The following is a 19575-nucleotide window of genomic DNA, read 5'->3' on the forward strand; positions in this document are numbered from 1 at the left end:
TTCCCTATGAACTATAATAAGAATGCATATAGCTCTTTTAGGACTTCAAAATATGTTCATTTTCATTGTTAAGTCCTTCTGTGACAAGAGAAGAAAAAGGAACATGCACAAGTTGTGAAAATAAATGCAGAAGTGAAGTGAGGGTGGACGTGCCACTCTTGACTCTCAGAACAGTGCTCTTTCCTCCATGCTGTGCCATCTCTTGTGGCCTTAATTTCTGCAGATACCAGGTATCTCATCAAAGACTCTCTACTGTGTTCAGCTTTTAGGTAGATTCCAGAGAACAGAGGATATTAGACATGTCTCCATGAAATACTAAGAAAGTGCCTTAATTGCTGCTGTGTGATTCTGATTCTATTTATTTGCAAGTTATTGCCTTAAGTCGCCCATTTCGTTTGATAAATGTTTTCAGATTTGGCCATGATTGGTTTAAAAACTCTACGAGTAGAATAGGAAACACATTATAAGATGGAAATACATAGAGTTGACAACTATAACTCTTCGTAGTATATATTTTTGGAGAATACAATTTGGAAAAGAGATAGCAAGAAGGGGACACTGTCTAGTAAAGCATAGAAATGAAATCTGGAATACTGTGAGAACTCGGGGAAGGGAACCTGCAGAGACAGGCACAAAGAAAGGGAGTGCTGTCAGGTGAATTTGTCAAGATAGCAGAGAGTAGAGCAAGACGATGAAGGAGGTGGGGTGAGGCAGCATCTAAAGCCTGTTAGAGAAAAGGAGGTTCTACACAGATAGTGAGGCTAGATGGAGCACGAAAACATCCAGGGTGAGATCCATTTCTACTCTGAAAACCTGTGATTATGTAAAAGTTAGTAAGAGGGAAAGTAAAAGTGAGCAGAAGCTATGAAGGGAAAAAGATGGAAGCTTTCGAGAGAAATGGGAGTTTAGAAAAGGTGATGTTTCTTGCCTCCAGTTCCCTGCCACCATCGCACTTGTAACGGTTAACTGGGGGGACTTTGTGATCTGAGCAGAGTCAGAAATTCCCAGAGATCACTGCCTCGCCCCCTGAGAAGTTCCCAACAGTAGCCTGCGTCGTTGATAGACTCTCAGGCAGAGGCAGCAAAAGGAGAGGCTTAGAAGAGAAATTGAGTAGGGTGGCTGCTTCAGAGTGGTGTTCAAGTCAGAGCAAAGTGAAACTCTCGGGAACCTGGCTGGGACGCTCTCCTGCCAATTTTGAGTTGCTGTTCATAGTTCATGTTGTACACTCACTGTTCTGCTTCAAGACGTTTACACCCTTCTCTATTAACTGTCATTCTCTGTAGCCAGCGTTGGATACCCAGCCTATCAGCTTTTATTTATGTAACCATTCTGTAGGTTGCCTAATTTGGATACTCATCATTTACTTTCTAATGTGCGTAACGAAGCACATCTTCTTCCTACAGGTACGTCTGGGCTTCTTTTCTTGTCAGAGATATTATGCTATCAAGAATGACCTTGTATGGATGACAATCTTCATATCTCTTACTATGCACAATATATTTTTATCTACCACTGTTTCTTAGTGAAAAATAAGCCCAGTGGCCTATCTTGCTGAAATGTTATTAACATTGTTTTCCAAACATTTATAGGTAGTGCTGGGACACCCGTCACTTTTAATGAAAACGGAGATGCTCCTGGACGTTATGATATCTTCCAGTATCAAATAACCAACAAAAGTACAGAATACAGAATCATTGGGCACTGGACCAATCAGCTTCATCTAAAAGCAAGTATTGCTATAAACTTGTATTTATGTATATAGTTCTCAAGGAGAGATGCTTTATCTTTAAGTATACAATGTTACTAATGTTCATTAGAATTGACTTTCCTGTAAATAAGTTTTTAGAAAATGTATGATTTGCTCCTTCCTCAACTTTAAAATGTTATGGCAAGTCCTAAATGTCTGTGGAGAAATTTGATATCTGTAGGGATTTGATGAAAGATCTCATTTCCTTTTCAGTGACTAAATACACATTTAGGGAAATTTTACACTTTTCTGAAGGACTCACTTGTTCAAAAGTTTGTACTCTGTGTGCTTGTGTGTGTATGTGTGTTTGTGTGTTGGGGCTGAGGAATGACAAAGTGTGCCATGAATGATAAAGTTGGGGCTTAAAAATTAGTGGATTCCACCTTTGCTACACCTTATGTTGAGATCTTACGGCTACATCTGATGGATGGAAATGAAACATGATCTGTATTCACATTACCTCTTTGAATCACAATACCAGTGAAATTTAATGCACCCAAAAGTGATGTTCAGATTTTTCAACAGCTCTTAGGACTGCCAGCTGCCCCTGTCCCCTATTGGTGTCATTAAGGCCCAAGGCCCACAGATTTTGCATTTCCTACAAGTGGCCATGTGAGGACAACTTGGAGATCCCAGCTCGAAGCAAGGTCCCAGGGTCTAGGCAGCTGGGCATTTACTTGCCCAGTGCCATGCTGTCACCACCACCACCACCCACCCGGGGCTCTATCTCCTCCTACTGGGACCAAGTAGGAATGGCTCGTGGGATGGCGGCTGGTGGAGGAACTCCAGCAGGTGTGTCTAGAGATGCTCTCCGAGGAGAGGGGTCTTTGAGGACACTGGAGAGAGCTGCCTGGTTCTGGCAGCCAACAATCACAAGGGGCTCTCAAGCAGGAAGCCAATCCTGAACTTGAGGGGTAAGGGAGGCTCAGGAAGTTGCAGGGCACAGGGCTGGCGGTGGCTGCGTGACAAGGATGCAGGGGTGGTTGGAGCTGCATTTGTGTACCACTGGAAGGAATTATTTCATATTTTAAAAGCCAGTGGTGTCCTATCCATGCACACTGGCTTCTTCTGATATAGAGAAATAAGGAGCGTGCCCTGTAGTCTCAGCTACAGCTCAAAGTTCATTCATACAGCATCTCTCGTGCGGGTGTAATATGGGACTATTTACAGGAACTGGGTGGCCGAGGACTCACTCCAACAGGGGTGTTTTCACTCTAGGCAACCAGGTGTTTTTAGAATGCATCAAATAAACTAGAAACACATTCTTCCACTGTTCTACTGTTCTTGTGTGTTTTTCACTCTTCCCTCTAATAAGAGTGTCTCCTCTTCTTGATTCTCAAATCTACGATAACAGTGTGAGCATCGAGTTCATTTCCTAAATGTATGATTAAGTTCATTTCCTAGCTATGGCTTATCCTAGCTGGAAGGTAAAAATTTATGGCATACACGAGGTGGGGGAGAGGTACCATTCTTGTCTATGTGTGTGTTACACATGTGGATGTGATTTCTTGTGATTGAACCCATTTGAAAGACAGACATCAATTTGACATTTTTAATACATTTTTCACCCCGTAGGTCTAAGTATAGCCCCTGAAGTGCTATGTTTATGCAGCATCAGTCACCAAAGTTCTCAGCAGAGACGCAGATTATGAGAAATAACAAAACTGGGATATTTATGATTTATTGTCTCTGAAATGACTTCCCGATTATTATCACAGTTCCTCATTCAACAATGCAAAAAGATAGCTTATATTTGCAACTATTGTTGTCCTTTGTAAGACCACATGTCTATAGCTCACTATGTGAAGCAGCCTGAAGAAATCTCACTCGTTGTCTTGCAACCCAAATTAGCATTTATCAAAACATAGCTTTGATAAGGCTACAGCTTATTGATGCCAATTTGAAAACCAATGGCTTTTTGGCAGAAACCCTTTGACAGTGGACCTATGTGAAATAAATTGTCATGAAACAGGACAAAGAACATATGATAAGGGTAAATAGGGAAGCACCTTTTTATCTGACTTTTATTAATGCCAAACTGCTTATATTGTTATGATTAAGTATTTACATAACAAAATTCAATGGTTGAAAATACAGGTGCTAATATATAATATGAAGGTAACTAAAATAATTATACCCACAAGTACACATATGCACACACACATATCTCTCTATATATACGTTTTATATTTATTATAAAACTTTATGTTTAATCTCAAGCTGCTCTTTTATGTACATTTATGGTGCATGAGAAGTTTTATGTTTATTTCTATGTTTTCGCTCATAAAATATATCAAAACAATTTGTAAGAATTATTCCTCGTGCATGACTATGATTGTTTGTAACTAGATAGCCATGCTAGCTTCACTGAAACAGAGAGAATCAACTCTCAGAAGAAAAGAGAGTGGGTTATACTGTGAGGAGAGGTCATAAGTCAAGGGCTGAATTCTGAATTTTATCAGAATGAACAGAATGACTGTATCTCCATGGGAACTGGATCAGTCATCAGTTTGAAGGTAGAGTAGGGGTTGCTTAGAAAGTGTCCAGCTGAGTAAAGTTCTGCTTAGGTCTTAGGCAAGGCACCAAACAAGTGCTTTGCCTCAGTTTCATCATCTGTAAAATGGAAACATTAGTAGCACCTACTTTAAACCATTGTAATAAGAATTAAATGAAATAATACAATAAAACTCTTAGTCTAGAGCCTGGCCCACATGAAATCCATAGACATTACCTATTATGAATCCAATGTCTCATGATTCTACATGGCCAGGGGAGATCTGAGAATGAGTGTGCTGAGTAGAGAAGTCAAGGTCCTGTTAGAAGAGGCGCTTGTTTGCTTTCACAAGTTCAGAATTTCCTCATTTAAAATCCTGACCATTTGTCCCCATAGCCCATGATTTCTGCCTGTCTTTTATATTGGCTTTAGCACATTATCAAATGTATCTACACTTAAAAAGTAACCTTTATTTAAGGTTAGCGCGTAACTCCTTTTCTTGTCGTAGCCTGTGGTTAGGTATTGTCAACTAGGCAGTTATTTTTGAATGAGTTGGATAAATTCATTCTGTGTACATGCTCCGTGCTAAATGCTGGGACTAGAATTGAAAATGTGGACTCTGCTTTCAGTGCGCTCACAGAATGGAAGGATAGACAGACATGCAGACCAGCAATTCTGGTGCAATGAGGCAGGGGCACAGATGAAATTGTGTCCATGGTTTGCACTGGCAGCCTAGAGACAGGTTCCTAATCTGGCCTGACTGCTGGTGGGCGCTGTGATGGGGCAGCGGAGGGCACTCTTCCCCAGGTACTCCATCTCTCCTTCTATTAAACCAGACTTGTAATAGATTTCACACTCTCAACGGTAAGCCTTTATCAGCCAGTTACTGGATTGAATTCAGCTTACTTTCAAAGAGCCAGTTTTTCTGATTGAATTCAACCATAGTATAATTTTGTGCACAAAGAGTGTATGATTAAGCATATATGAGTGCAACAAATTTGCCCTAAATATATCTTAATGGAGTGAAAGAAATTTTAAAACAAGTAGCTTATTCTTTTTTTTTCCTAGAAAATTATGAAGTGTTTTATTTCCTCCAAAGCATTGTCTCTTGGTCCAATTTTTTTTTCTTTTTTATGGAACTAACATATGTTCTTAACTTAGCAATTACAGTCAGTTAGTATAATTGTTTATTTTGATTTAGGTTTTCTATTCAGCAATCTCAGTCCACGCATGAAGGGCATATTGTCTACCTGAGAGTGAATTTGAACAATTAAGCCTCTCCATTTGGTTAGGCTGAAGCTCTCCAGAGGCAGGTGGCCCTTATTAGTGATCACAAAACATATTGTAACCTAGAGGTTCAGAGAAAACAGCAAAGCCTGAACTGCACGAAGAACAGCCATATGCTGCTTCAAGTCTGCAGGGAGACGGTGTATGGAGGTTACTGGATGGGCCTAAAATAATCGAGGACTTTTTTATCCTTCCAACCAGAGCTGCTCTTTCTGGATTACTGTAGGAATGAGACAAATATTTTTGCTTGTTTTGCTGTTTTGTTTTGTTTTCTTTTTTTATTGAAGTATGGTCAGTTATAATGTGTCAATTTCTGGTATACAGCACAATGTCCCAGTCGTGCATATATATGCATATATGTGTGTGTATATATATACACATATACTCATTTTTGTATTCTTTTTCATTAAAGGTTATTACAAGATATTGAATATAGTTCCCTGTGTTAAACAGAAGAAATTTGTTTTTATCTATTTTTGTATATCTTGGTTAACATTTGCAAATCTCAAACTCCCAAATTTATCCCTTCCCATTCCCTATCTCCCGGTAACCATAAGATTGTTTACTATGTCTGCTAGTCTGTTTCTGTTTTGTAGATGAGTTTGGTAGTATCCTTTTTCTTTCGTTTTTCTTTTTCTTTTTTTAGATTCCACATAGGAGTAATATATGGGATTTTTCTTTCTCTTTCTGGCATCATTTAGAATGACAATCTCCAGGTCCATCCATGTTGCTGCAAATGACGTTATTTTATTCTTTTTTATCACTGAGTAGTATTCCATTGTATAAATATACCACAACCTCTTTATCCAGTCATCTGTTGATGGACATTTAGGTTGCTTCCATGTCTTGGCTATTGTGTATAATGCTACTATGAACATTGGGGTTGTTTTTTTTTTATTCAAGTAAATAATCTGAAGATAAACAAAAAATAGTAAGGCATAGTCACTTCATAAGAATGTCTCAAGCACAGTTAGCAGCACCGGGTCAACTGGAAAGGGGGATTTAAAGGAGAAGGGCTTCATTTAATTTTGTGTGGGCCACTCCATAAAAGAAAGTAACTCTTGACAAGGTCCTGAATTCTGAGTCTCAGTTTTCTCATCTGTTATGTGGGGATAAAAATAGGCTTATTATGGAGATTGAATGCATTGGGATGTAGTGGTCAAGTATAAGACCTCAGAGTCAGAAAGATGTTTGAATTCCAACCTTCCATTCATGAGCCTTGGGCACATTATTTTACCTCTTTTAGTCTCAGATCCTTCAACTATATGAAACAACCATAACTACTTTATGGAGCTGTTGAGATAATTGTGGGAAATTGCATATTCAAAGATTCTACAATTCTGCCTGTGATATATTATGTGTTACATGAATATAGTAATAATAATTTTGTTTTGCTTTGCTTGGATAACTAGCCTATTATAGAGGACCTGCAATGGGTACTGCAGTCCAAAATTCCACATATGAAAAGTCTCCTCTGCCTTTATCTTGATGTTCTGAGTAGGGAGTAACTGTAAAAAGAGGTGCATGCACTAAGATAACCTTTCTGTGCCTATGTGACACACCCAAAATATTTATTTTGGTATGAGAAAAAGTGGGCTCCGTGACTCAATGCTTTGGGGACCACCAGAAGCTTGAGCAAATTTCTAATGGAATTTAGCCCAATTAAATCCATCTTCCCTGTGTGCTGTCGTGCAGTATTTATAGCATGATATATTAACTGAATATGTATCTTTGCCTGTGGATGGTCAGTCATCTGTATACATCAAATATAATAATAACATCAAATACAGGCTATCCTGGGAGTTCCTCAACTTGCTTGAAATACAGAAAGAGAATTTCTGAGTCCCCTCAGTGGCCTCATGGGTTTTTTGTTTTGGATAAACAGCCACAGTTTTAACCAAAATCATTAGATTCACTAATGTCACTGAGGAACGGCTTTCCTATAACGAAGAATATTGACATAGTCTTGAGGTAGAGGGTGGAGTGGATGGAGTTGGAACAACGTTCGAGGGGACCCTTGACCCCCTCTTTGCTTGGACTCTTTGGAGTCATGCATTTTCTCTTTGTCTCTGTTTCCTCATTTGCAAAGTTGCCTGCATTTGAAAATGCTCTGTCATATGATTGTCAGTACCTATAAAAGATGATTCACACCATGAGACAAGCATTATATGAAGCTCTTTCCATCTTGCAGAATATGAATGTGAAGTCAAGTCTCTGAGACCTTTCACTACATTCCAATAGCGCTTTAAATGCCACTCTAGTGCCTGCCTTTATACTCTGTTCTGAAAAGACTTTCATTCTGCTTCCTTGCCGTGTTAACAAGATGATTAATTGTCAAAACTATATTTTTTGTTCACTAGATGCAAATCTGTTCTTTTCAAAATAAGTCATTTTGGGGTCAGTAATTATATTTTGCTTATGAGAAAATAAGTGTTTGGTGAGTTCATTTTTTAACACATTGAGCAAATATCAGGGTGATTAAAGTTTAACTACATCCTTGTTAGCACAGAGTAGGTGCTTCAGTAAGTTTTTCTCGAATGTGTCATGAACAATATGCTGGTATTTCCTAAATACTGACTTAATATGGAGCAACCATCCAAGATTACTGACTAGGAAGTGGGCCTGTGCACAGATTATTCAGTGACTGTTGCCGACCAGGAAGGATGCTAAGCCACTGAGGAGCTTAAGGTTCAATAAAACAAACTTCCAGATATCAAATGATTGCCCATTAAAAGTAACTTTATACTTGAACAATTATAATAAAAGCATAATTAGGTAGGTGTACATTAAACATCAAACTAATTAAAAATATGCAATGATTACCTCCGAGTAGAGGGACTGGATAAATTTTGTTGAATTCAAACTGGATCTTCAACTACTTTGGTGGCCAAGAAATGGTTGGAAGAATGTTTAGGCCATGTAAAAGCATCTATCCATCCATCCATCCATCCATCCATTCTTCCATCCATTTATCTATCCATTCATTCCAGAATAAAGTGTCTCCAATGTACCATTACTCCAAAAGGTGCTGGAATGATTCAGAAGGGTTTTGGATTCAGTCCCCAGTGTCACCTCTGAGCTAGGGATGCACACCTATTAGAGATGCGGGCCTCTCCTGCACACAGTGTAAGTTATAAGTGCATTGATGGAGATGAGGAGTGTTGACTAGGTTTTCATAGGGAGGTAGAAAAGGGCCAGTTTATTTAGGCAACCGAGTGTGATCCTGAGCTGCCAGAACAGAGGACCATCTGGGGAGAGAATATCACAGGGAATGAAGAAAGATGGCTTGAAGCCACATTTCTAATAGTCTCAGATACTGTTGGAAAGCAAGTTGATAGTCTTTAGGCTACAGTGAGCTCTTCAGTAGAGATAGTCTCAGCTCTTAACTTCGGGTAAATATTTTGGGCAGCAAAGAGCTGGCTGTCTGGAGATGAGGTTGTTCCATCACTTAGCAGAGGCCACAATTAAGACTCCATTCCTGTCTTACCTAATTGACAGATTCTCTCTGTCTTATCTGCCCATCTGCTTGGTTTGAGTTTGGTTCCATAAACTATTTAAAAGGACTTACTAAGATACATTTATCACAGGATAAACAAAAGAACAGACACACAAAGTGAACAAATTGGAAAGAAAGGCTAAAAAGAGTTGATGCATTTTATAGTTAATGTCAAGTTTGATTTTCCCATCAATAATTATGATCAAGAGATTCATCTGGGATTTTCGATAGAGTAAGAAATAATCATGCTGATATTTTAAGAACAAAACAATGGTGCTGTATAAAATATGATTTAATCTGATTAAGAATTGAGAAGCTGGATTCAGTCATCTGGACCTAATTGGAGGCAGATTTTTGGGGTAATCTAATAGTATCCAGGGAATCTAGTAGCTCATCAGGGAAAGTGTAAGTGGGGCACACACACAAATCTACCTTTATTAATGAAAAATAGGAAAAGTCCTAAGGGCTTAGTTATTTTAATAAGTAAGAATGAAAATGACACAGAAAGGGAAAAGAAAGCTGGAAAAAATGATAGCGGTCAAACTGGAAAAGGAAAATCGAAGAATACAATGCAACTAAAGGGGACCATCACATAAAATAGAAAATGTATCTTTATACCAACACCAAAGAGGGCAAAGGAAGACGGTGACTCTAGACTTTTATGGGGATAATAAAGTAATAAAAATGATAATCAATGGTCTTTTAATCCTTATTGTAACTTGGGCGGAGTAAAGTAAGTGCAATTTTAACGTGATGAATAGAATATGTAAGGTTAAATTACGGTTTTAAACATAAAATGATAATGTAGAATAGAGGAATAACTGGTAAGAAAATCATTTTCTTACGGTAGATTTACTAAAATATATGTGAATCCCGTATCCTCGGGTGTGTTTGAAAGCTCGGTGGGCACATCAGTGTTATATAAAATCTACACTGTACAAAAGAATTACAAGCAAGAACTGAAAAGTATTAAATACGAATAAAATATGTAGCCCCCAGCTGCAGATAGAGGTCAGTAGCTGATAAGAGCACGAAACATAAAGAAAAAAGTTAATATGTCTGTTCACTGAATCAAAAGCTTAACATGACATCTTTTCTCAAAGTTTTCACTAAGGAAGGAAAATAGAGCCAGAGGCTGGAATCCTCCCCAAGTCCCTGTAATTTCACTGACATCGTGGATCCTTATCTCCACGTGAAGTTGTAGAAATGTGCAATTGTGTATAAACTCAGGGGATGAGATGTAAAAACATGTCCTTTCTTTAAATCCGTAAATACACACCAGAGAGATATAACCAGGACACAGAAAAACAACTTAATTTTACTAGTAGTGACTACTTGGTCTAAAATCACTTTTTCAAATCATTTTTTGATAAAACATTATTTTGAGATAATTGCAAATTCGTGTGCACTTGTAAGAAATAATAAAGAAAGATCCCATGTCCCCCTTACTCCATTTTCCCTCCAATGATAACATCTTGAAAACCTATGGTGTAACAGCAGAAGCGGGGTGTTGACATTTATACAGCCCACCAATCTTGTTCATATCGCCCGTTTTACGTGTGTGTGTGTGTGTGTGTGTGTGTGTCTATACATTTTTGTTACCTGTGTAGGTCCATGTATCTACTACTATACTCAAAATATAGGACATTTCCATCACCACAAGGATCCCCTAATTTGTCACTTAATAGCCATACCCACTTCCAACCAAATGCCTCCCTTCATACCTGGCCACATCTATTTCTATTAATGTGTCATTTCAAGAATAGTATGTGAATGTAATCATATTGTACATAATCTGTTGGGTTTGGCTTATTTTCGTCCAACATAGTTCTCTCAAAATTTATCTATATTGTTGAGTCCCTTTTATTTGCTAGGTAGGATTCCATGGCATGGGTGTACCACACTTTGTTGAGTTACTCACTGTTTGAAGGACACCTGCAAAATAATTATGCATCAACCTGCCATGAATATTTGTTGAATTGTATGTAGAGAGAAACAGCAGGGAAGGGAGATGTCTTGTCTCAGAACTGAACCAAATCGTTTTGCTACTGTATCATTTTGATACAGTTTTAGAAGTTATATTTAACCCTTTAATAGAGAATATTTTTAGAACATAAGTTAAAGAAGCTTTCTTGCTGCGGCATACACCTCAGATCCTTTACCACTGGCATAGGGACACCTCGGCTGCAGTACACTTACAACAATCACAGCGAAGGCGTCTAAGGGGAAACGTTCTCATTTAAAAGTAATACCACCTGGGTCTACATCCTTTTAACACCATAGTCTGTGAAAACAGACCTATGCTCGTTCTTCTTGTGCTTCACTTTCCATCCCTTCTATCAACATCACACTAATATTGCTGTCTGTGCACCAAATCCCACCTCTCCCTGAATTTCCAAGACTTCCTCAAGTTGTTCTTATCCTGTATTTCTTAAGTTGTTGTGACACTGTGCGAGGCTTTGCTGTACCTTGTTCTCATCTGACTGCTTTTGTAGCCGTCAGATCTGTCAGTACATGCATTTTTCTGCATTCAGGCCATATTTATAAGATTTTAAAAATCAGACATGACTTCTAGATTAAGCTGCTATCTGATCTTTGAGACTACTCATCTAAGCTCTTTGTAAAAATTTTAGAAGGAATTTCCAAGGACACTGCAGTTGGCATGTGCTATGTGGATCTCCTAGTGGGAACCCACTTTAAGCTTGGCAACTGTGAATTAAATTCCTTGATTAGCCTGTCCTTAAACTAGTTTATCAAGGAATCAGCTGATTTTTATAAATGGCCTCCATAAAATATTTGACAGGGGTGTGATTTCATGTGTTGTTAAAGGCACAAATAGGCTTAGCAGACAGACCCGAGGAAGCTCTTCGATGACCTGGAAAGCATAATTGGAAATTAGGAAACTTGTTTTTAGCCTGAGCTCTCACTCATCCTGAGATAGATTTGCGCTTTATTACTTAATATTTAAGACTTCAAGTTCTGTGTTTATAACATTAGGAATTTAACATAGTTATTCACTAAAATTTCTTCCAGATCTAATATTCTCGAATTGAACACTTGAGATAGAGTTATATTACATGCATTTTCCTGTTTTGTTTACATGGTTTTTTTTTTTAGATTTAAAAGTATAAGGCCTCAATCATTCATCTCAACAGAAATGATCCTACAGTGTAGACCTCACCTGTCAGAGGTCTTCTGTATGTGAATTTTTTCAATTTGGGGTATTTATTTTAAAGAAGCAGGACTGCTCATAGCCTACAAAAACTAAAACTAAACTGGGAGAGGCTAATAACTGCATCTTAGGTGTTCTGCTCACCTTGGTTCTAATAAAAGTGTAAAACTTGTTAAAAACGGGTGTGATACTAGTTTCCTCTTGCTCTCCCAGGCACGTGTTTGTATAACATGCTTTAAAAATAGGACTCTGCTGTAGGGAAGCTACGTTGATTCTGTTAGTTAGACTGAAATCAAACAGGGCTAAGCAGCAATGACTAATGGGATCTGAGCAATGCTAGTTTATCTCTAAAAGGAGAGTTAAGGCCTGTGTTTGTGAAGACTTAGGGGATGTCACCGAGAGAAGAACAGGCCACGTGTGAGCCATAAACGTGAGCGAGGCTTATTCTTGCTCCTATAAAAAGAGAAAAATAAGATGATTTCAGAATTCCTGCTGTGCCCTCAAAAATTTGGTTGTGTTCAGCCTGTGACATTGAGGCAATCAGCCCACAGCGTTTACTGCCCTTTTACGTCATACGCAGTAAACGGTTTTACGGTTGGAAGTAGAATTGTGGGAACTCAGGCTCAGTGATCTCATTTTGATCCTGTCTCCATCAACAGGCTTAAGCTTATCCAGTTCCTGGCGCTCCCCAGAGTTCTTCCCACTCTTTATCGGGTTTTTACGTGTTTGTGTTCGTGTATTAAACTTTCCTCCCGAGATGAAGTTTTGCATCTGTCGCTGGCTGGCTAAGCGATTGCTGGGTATTGCATGAAAAATAGAACTTTATCCAGATCTTTTAAGAGACTGTTAAGAAAGAATTGGCCTTAGAAAGTTAATGCCGTTCTACTACGCTGATGACACAGCTTCCCACAGGACCATTTGTTTCCTTGTTCTGAGAGTTTGTGATAACTCTGAACATTAGGAGATAGTTGTCTCTTTTACCAAAAAAAAATTTTTTTTTTCCTCAGCCGATAGGAAACCTGAAGCTGAAATAACTTCCAAATTGATAACTGTTGTTCTTGTCCAAGTCAGCATTTTTCCAAATGCCTTCCTCAGAATACTGGTTCTGCAGGATTTTAAACAGCTGCTGTATATGTACACAAAGGCTTTCTGGTCAAATAAGTTTAGGAAATGTCAGGACAGTTGTTTTTATTTTGTTTTGTTTTCCTGCAAGAATTTGTGGACCCTTTGACATGCTAATGTGCAGCATGGCTGACTGAGAAGTGGGCATTGAGTGTCATGTGTAGTAAATTGATTTAACCGTGAATCCTTTTTTATTTGAAGGGCATTTTGTAGCACTAATATTCCTTGAAACTCATTCTGAGACATGTTGGCTTAAGTTGAATTTTCCACCTAAGTTACATTTATTAACTCATTTAATCTTTGTCATGACCCTGTGATTAGATACTCTTAAGTACGGCCATTTTATAGAAGAGGAAACCAGGATCAACAATAAGTTGCTTATTTAAGTTCACTCAGCAAGTGGAAACATACAAGAAATTGACAGGCATATACATCCCTCTCCAGTGTGCCTGCTTTTAGGAACGTTAAAGAAGTAGAATCAAGAGTGAGTTGGTAAATGATTGGATATGGGAATCCAGGGAAAGCGTGGGGTTCATGATGACTCCTAGATAAATGAGAAGGCAGGAGAAAAGAGATTTTAGGAAAAAGGTCGCTATAGGAGAAAGCTTTAAAGAAAAAATCACATTTAAGCTAGAAGGATCTTGAATGTTCTGGAGAATGAAGGCTAGGTATTACTAAAGGTAAGGGGCAGGCTGCATAGAGGCAGAGAGAGGGTCTTAGGATTTTCATGAGGAACAGAAGGACTAGGAAGGGGGATCACAGAAGATCTATTCAAAAAGCGAATTTTGGAATTTGGATCTCAGCTTTGAGTGAGGATATCTTCCTATAACTAGCATCAGTCCCTGTAAAGAAATGACCCGAGGACAACTGGACGTTAGGAAGATGAACTGCCATCAGTCTGTAAAAAAGAGATGGCTTTCAGGGACAATCATAATTTAACAGCGCTACCTGATCATTTAAATTATTAGTGTATAGGCGTGTCTTTAATTTATGGCTTATTTACTAAAATAAAACAAAAAAATCCTTTACCCCAAACACAAGTTTTTCTTAGTTCTTCAAATGGGATAAGCACGTTTTCTTTTTATAAAACACTTCAGTCTCTTCTGTAGTATTTTCTTGAACTTAATGTTGACCTGATCTCATTTTTCAGGAATGTACATAATTTTGAGGTAGGGATAACAATAATCCAAAATTGAGTTAATAATCTTTTCTATAATATTGGTTAATGACAGAGCACTAAGTAAATATCTTATTCACGTTAATCTTTAGTATTTCTTTAAGTGCCACAGTTTTGCACATTTAAGTGAGTAACTTAGTGAACAAATTCAGGAGACATCAGGGCTGAGCTTTTAGTTTAGCTGACAAATTATAGACACTCTTGGTGCACCCTGGAAGGCAGGCAAGAAAAATTTCTTTTCCTAGAATACCAACTGCGTTGCCCTTTCCATAAAACTCTGTTAAACTAGTTGACCAGTGGTGACATGTTCCACCAGTGTCCCAGCAAAGCCTTGAGGTGGTGTCCTTTGCTGGCCATTAGCTTATTAAAAGTTCACTGCTCCAGAAGAGAGGCCGACTCCAGTCAGCACACTTAACAGCTCTGAAATCTTTTCTCAGCTAGGAATTGAAGCTTCCTGTTATACACTGGCTTCTATTTTACAGAATCTTCTTAAAGATCAAAAAGAGTTTTGTATAGTGAGAATACTTTGTAAGCTTCAAAATGCTGTAGAATTGCTAGCTATTATTTGTGAGGGCCATAATCATGTTGTATAGAGAATAAGAGCCACACAAAATCACGTTTAAAAACAAAACAAAACAAAGCAAACATCTCAGCTTTGTCCTTTTCCCAAGTGGGAGCATTTTTTACATATATTAAGGTACATATAAAATTAGTCAGAACTGGATTTGCATACATTTCCTGTGTATTTATGTTTACTTCTAATATTTCTGAACTTCTAATATTTAGTTTCCTCTGATTTTTGCAACTTTTTTGGGTGTGTGTGTGTGTGTGTGTGAAGTGGAGTCCTTTACCTTTCCTTAATAAAAAGAACTTTACATGCGAACCTCACGTAATAGAATGCCCATGGAAAATCCTGGTACTGTGGCACACAGAGTAGGTTCTCAGTAAATGTGGGTTGAATCTGGAAAACTCCCTTCTAGGTTTGTCACTTGACCATTTCTCCCTTGAGTGGGCGAGAAGGGAAGAGAAAATTTATATGTGTGTGTGTTTTTATTTCTTTAAGTTTAATAATTGTCCTAGAACTGATATAATTTTAAAATACTAGTAAAATTAGAATATGAAAGCCTCAAATAAAAAATGGTCATTTTCCATGAATGTGTCTTTTTGCAGCCTTTCAGTGGATTATATTTATTGGCATATAAAAAATAGCTGCTTTTGGTAACTGGAGCCCTCGCCATTCAAGAGTGCACCTCTAGAGCATGGCGGCCATCTGCTGCTGCTCCCTGGTGGCTGCCCCTAAACCAGCCCAGATTCTCTAACATTGACTGGAAGAAGAGAAAGGAGCAGCTGCTCTGGAGCTCTGCGGCTGCCTCTGCCCTCCTCACCACCTGGCACACACACAGTCGACTCTCGGCACGGCAGACACACTAAGCCATGTTCTACTCCACACCAGTTGCGCATTCCTCATACTAAACACCCATCTCTTCCCTGCCATCCCTCACCCATCCTTGTCCTTTCTTTTATTCCCATTCTTTCTCCAGGATGCTAAGTGGGAGTGGGACGAGCGAGATCGAGAGGCGGGACCCAGAGGGATACAGGATTCTGGCCAAACTCCTGTCCTGCTTCCCGTCTCACTACTTTTATTTCTTTAACCAAAAAAATTTCTCCCTCTGTCAGGAATATATGTAAATACATCATTTCCTTTAGTGTCAAAGCAACCTTCTATGATGCTATCGTTGTTTGAATGTAACAGGAGCAATATGAATACAAGACCCTTAAGAGTTTTTCACACTAGTCTTCTCTTTAAGAGGAAACATCTTTGCTGTCTGCAATCAGGTCTATGAATGAGGGGAGAATCAGGAATCATTGAAATAAGCTTGATTGGTTTACACTGAAAAGATCAGAGAATGAAATGAAGGTATCTAGCAGACCAGAGTGAGGGTCAGAGAGAGAGGAACACGGGCTGGTGTGGTGGGAGATTGTGAGAGGCAAGAAAGAAGAAAGTCTTCCAGGCAGCTGCAGATTGCCAAAGGTACATAGACAGACAGAGAATGAGAAATGAATGCTTGAGATCAAGAGACCTTCTATGGAAGAAACCGTGCTCAAGAGGGGTGCAAAAGATTTTGAGAACTTGTGCGTGGTTAGGTGGGTTACATAGAGATTCATCTTTTGGAATCACTGAGAAACTTCAGTCAATATTTAAGTCACTTCCAAATTATTTTTTGGATATTTAGTCTCTATGCTGTAGTGCCACGGGGCAGCTGAGTTTTCTGTGGGTTTAGTATCTGAGTGTAAGATGTCCTACTTAGTGTATTTTGTTTAGTAAGTCATCACTTAGAATGTGGGTTACAGTGGAAATTTCAGTGGACATTCCTTTACATAACTGCAGGTGGGACATTCGTTTTCTAACCTTACTGCTTAATATAGCAAATATCTTAAGAAATGAGGGACCGTTCAGAATGGAGGCAGGAGATGTGGCACCCAAGTCTGGATGGGTTTATGACTTAAAGCCCTCTTCCAGTGACTGAGGCTCTCTGCTCCTAGGGGTTAGACTTGGAAACCAACAGGAAAACTAGGAATTTAAGGAATTGATAGCCAAAGACAGAAAAATAGGCCTTTGAGTTACGGGAGGGTTTCCTACTAAAATAGGGTAACAATGATAAGCCTGGGTGTGCTGTCAGGTCAGCAACTGCAGGCTTTGGCTGTTGGAAGTTTTCTGGATTCAAAGAATGCATAGCCTGTTCTGAAGAGGACTGCCTCACTGACCTAGAAAGGGAACAACAGAGCTGGCAGAGGCTGGGAATATAAATTTAATCTATAATTAGTCTTTGATGATAAGGGAAGGAGTTTCTGCTACTCATTCAGACTGGAGGGAGTTTACACCCTGGGCCTATGAAGCTGGACTCTTCACTGAATTTTCAAGGAATAGAAAATAAAAATATTTTTAAAAAAAGGAAGGAAGAGAGAAAAAGAGACAAGAAATAGTATGGGGTGATTTTAGAAGAATTTCTGTAGAGTTTGTTCTTTTTATTGAAGATATAGTTGATTTGAGGTATCAGGGTTCATTTCAGTTGTACAGCAAAGTGATTCAGTTAATATGTACTTTGTTCAGATTATTTTCCACTATAGGTTATAACAAAATATTGAATATAGTTCCTGTTTATATGGTAAATCCTTGTTGCTTATCTATTTTACGTGTAGTAGTTTGTATCTGTTAATCCCATATTCTAAGTTATCCTCCCCTCCTTTTCCCTTTGGTAAGCATAAGTTTACTTTCCATGTCTGTGATAGAGAGTTTTAAAAGAAAGAAGAGACTTGGAGATGTTTGCACGTATCAGAGACATTAAAAAAGTGGGAAAGATGACTTCATTTTGCTCTGAACTATAAATTCAGTCCTCTTTTGGTATTTGTGAGTGACATTCATCAACATTTGAATCACTTTTTAAATTTTGGCGGGAATTTAGTTTTTAAATAACATAATCCTGGACCCAGTCCATGTGGCACATTGGCTTTGCAAGTGTTAAGCATATTTACAGATGAGGAAACTGAGGCTCAGAAAATAGAAATGGTTTACTCATGATGATTCAGCTCTAGCGCCTGACCAAGATTTAATCTGCTTGCATTAGACCATGGCTACCTGCCATCAGCCTCCACCATGTTTCTTATTCTTTTCTTCTCTTTGTTTTCCCCACGTGCTGTACATTCTTTCGTTGTTGATGTTAACTATTTTTTAAATATAGTTAATTTACAATATTGTGTTGGTTTCAGGTGTACAGCAAAGTGATATATATTTTATATATATATATTCTCTTCAGATTCTTTCCATTATAGGTCCTTACAAGATATTGAATGTAGTTCCCTGTGCTATACAGTAGGTCCTTGCATGTTTCTTAGCCTTGACCACTCTGGGAGAAGAATGGATAGAGGCCTGAGGGTGGGGAGGAGAATGATTTGATGATGGGAGAAATGTATTAGGGTACAAGACCTAAAATTCCACTTGGAAATTAAGTTACCAGAGTAAGAGAGACATGAATACAGGAAAAAGAAATCACCATCGTGCCTTAGGACGTAGAATGTTCTCTTAAGGGGTTAGTGTCTCATAAATGTAAGTGTGTCACAGGCTTACAAAGTCAAAAAACGTGGTGTAGATAAACAGATACATGTTCATGAGTCCCACACTGACATCTGATTATTCGTTCATGGGGTTTGGTTAATATTTTTCTTTTTTTCCTCAGATTTGAAGACAAGACTCAGGGGTCAAGTAGCAGATTTTAAGGATCTGTTGTCTACCCTCACAGTGTAGGGTAGCTCAAAGCTAGCCAGGAGGGAAAGGAACATCAGAGAATTTAAGAGGATAACAAGTGAGCTGGTTCTGAGACCCAGCCTGGAATTCGATAGGGCCACGGAGGCTGTGAGTCATGTTATGTTATCCTCACCTAATCGAGCCAGTGTTCATCAGGGAACCTCTGCACAGAAGTGCCAATTCCTTGCCTTAAAGAGTCAGGTCCGTCGATAGCATCAGATCATAGATGTAGTCTCTGGGCAAGTCTGCAGAACAGTCCCCCCAAAAGAAGCCTGTTTAAAAACCAAGAAACAAAAACCAAAAACCAAAAACCAGTGCACTGCAGTTTGTGAGTGTCTAATTAAAAGAAAGAAAAAGAAAATGAAAGGAATGGAACTCTGGTTGCCCTGAGGGATTTCAGATCACGAAGCCCTTAGAGACTTAACTTTGTAGAAAAAAAGTGAAAACACAGTCAGAAAACACATCAGAAGAGTCAAGTAGTTAAGATTTTAAACAAAGGCCAGTCCTGGCAGTACAGTTTTATCACTGACCACAGGATAGGTGGGAAGATCCTTAGCTCCTATGTAAAGGCATCCAGCATCAGCGTGTGTTCATGACGTGTACGTGACTTTCCAAATCCATCACATCTTTCTCTCCACGTCCCCTCAGTCTGTGCGCAGACTTACTGGACTCCTCCTTAAGCCTTCACTCTGTCATGAGAAACCCTGGTTATCTGTTAGAGAGCTCCTATATTCTGGCTGAAATCACTGAGTTCATTTATGCCCAGCAGTGATAAGG

General features: G+C 38.7%; 1 protein-coding gene across 3 annotated transcripts in view; it reads left to right on the top strand.

The window, feature by feature from the left end:
* GRM8 (glutamate metabotropic receptor 8) overlaps positions 1 to 19575 on the top strand; it is a 677086-nt gene that overhangs the window by 538328 nt on the left and 119183 nt on the right. For all 3 annotated transcript variants that reach the window (XM_032483576.1, XM_032483575.1, XM_032483577.1), the window contains exon 8: positions 1590 to 1726. In XM_032483576.1, the coding sequence (XP_032339467.1) occupies positions 1590 to 1726 (137 nt within the window). The remainder of the gene's footprint in view (positions 1 to 1589; positions 1727 to 19575) is intronic.

This window comes from Camelus ferus, chromosome 7 (assembly GCF_009834535.1).
Source record: "Camelus ferus isolate YT-003-E chromosome 7, BCGSAC_Cfer_1.0, whole genome shotgun sequence".
NCBI classification, from domain to species: Eukaryota; Metazoa; Chordata; class Mammalia; order Artiodactyla; family Camelidae; genus Camelus; species Camelus ferus.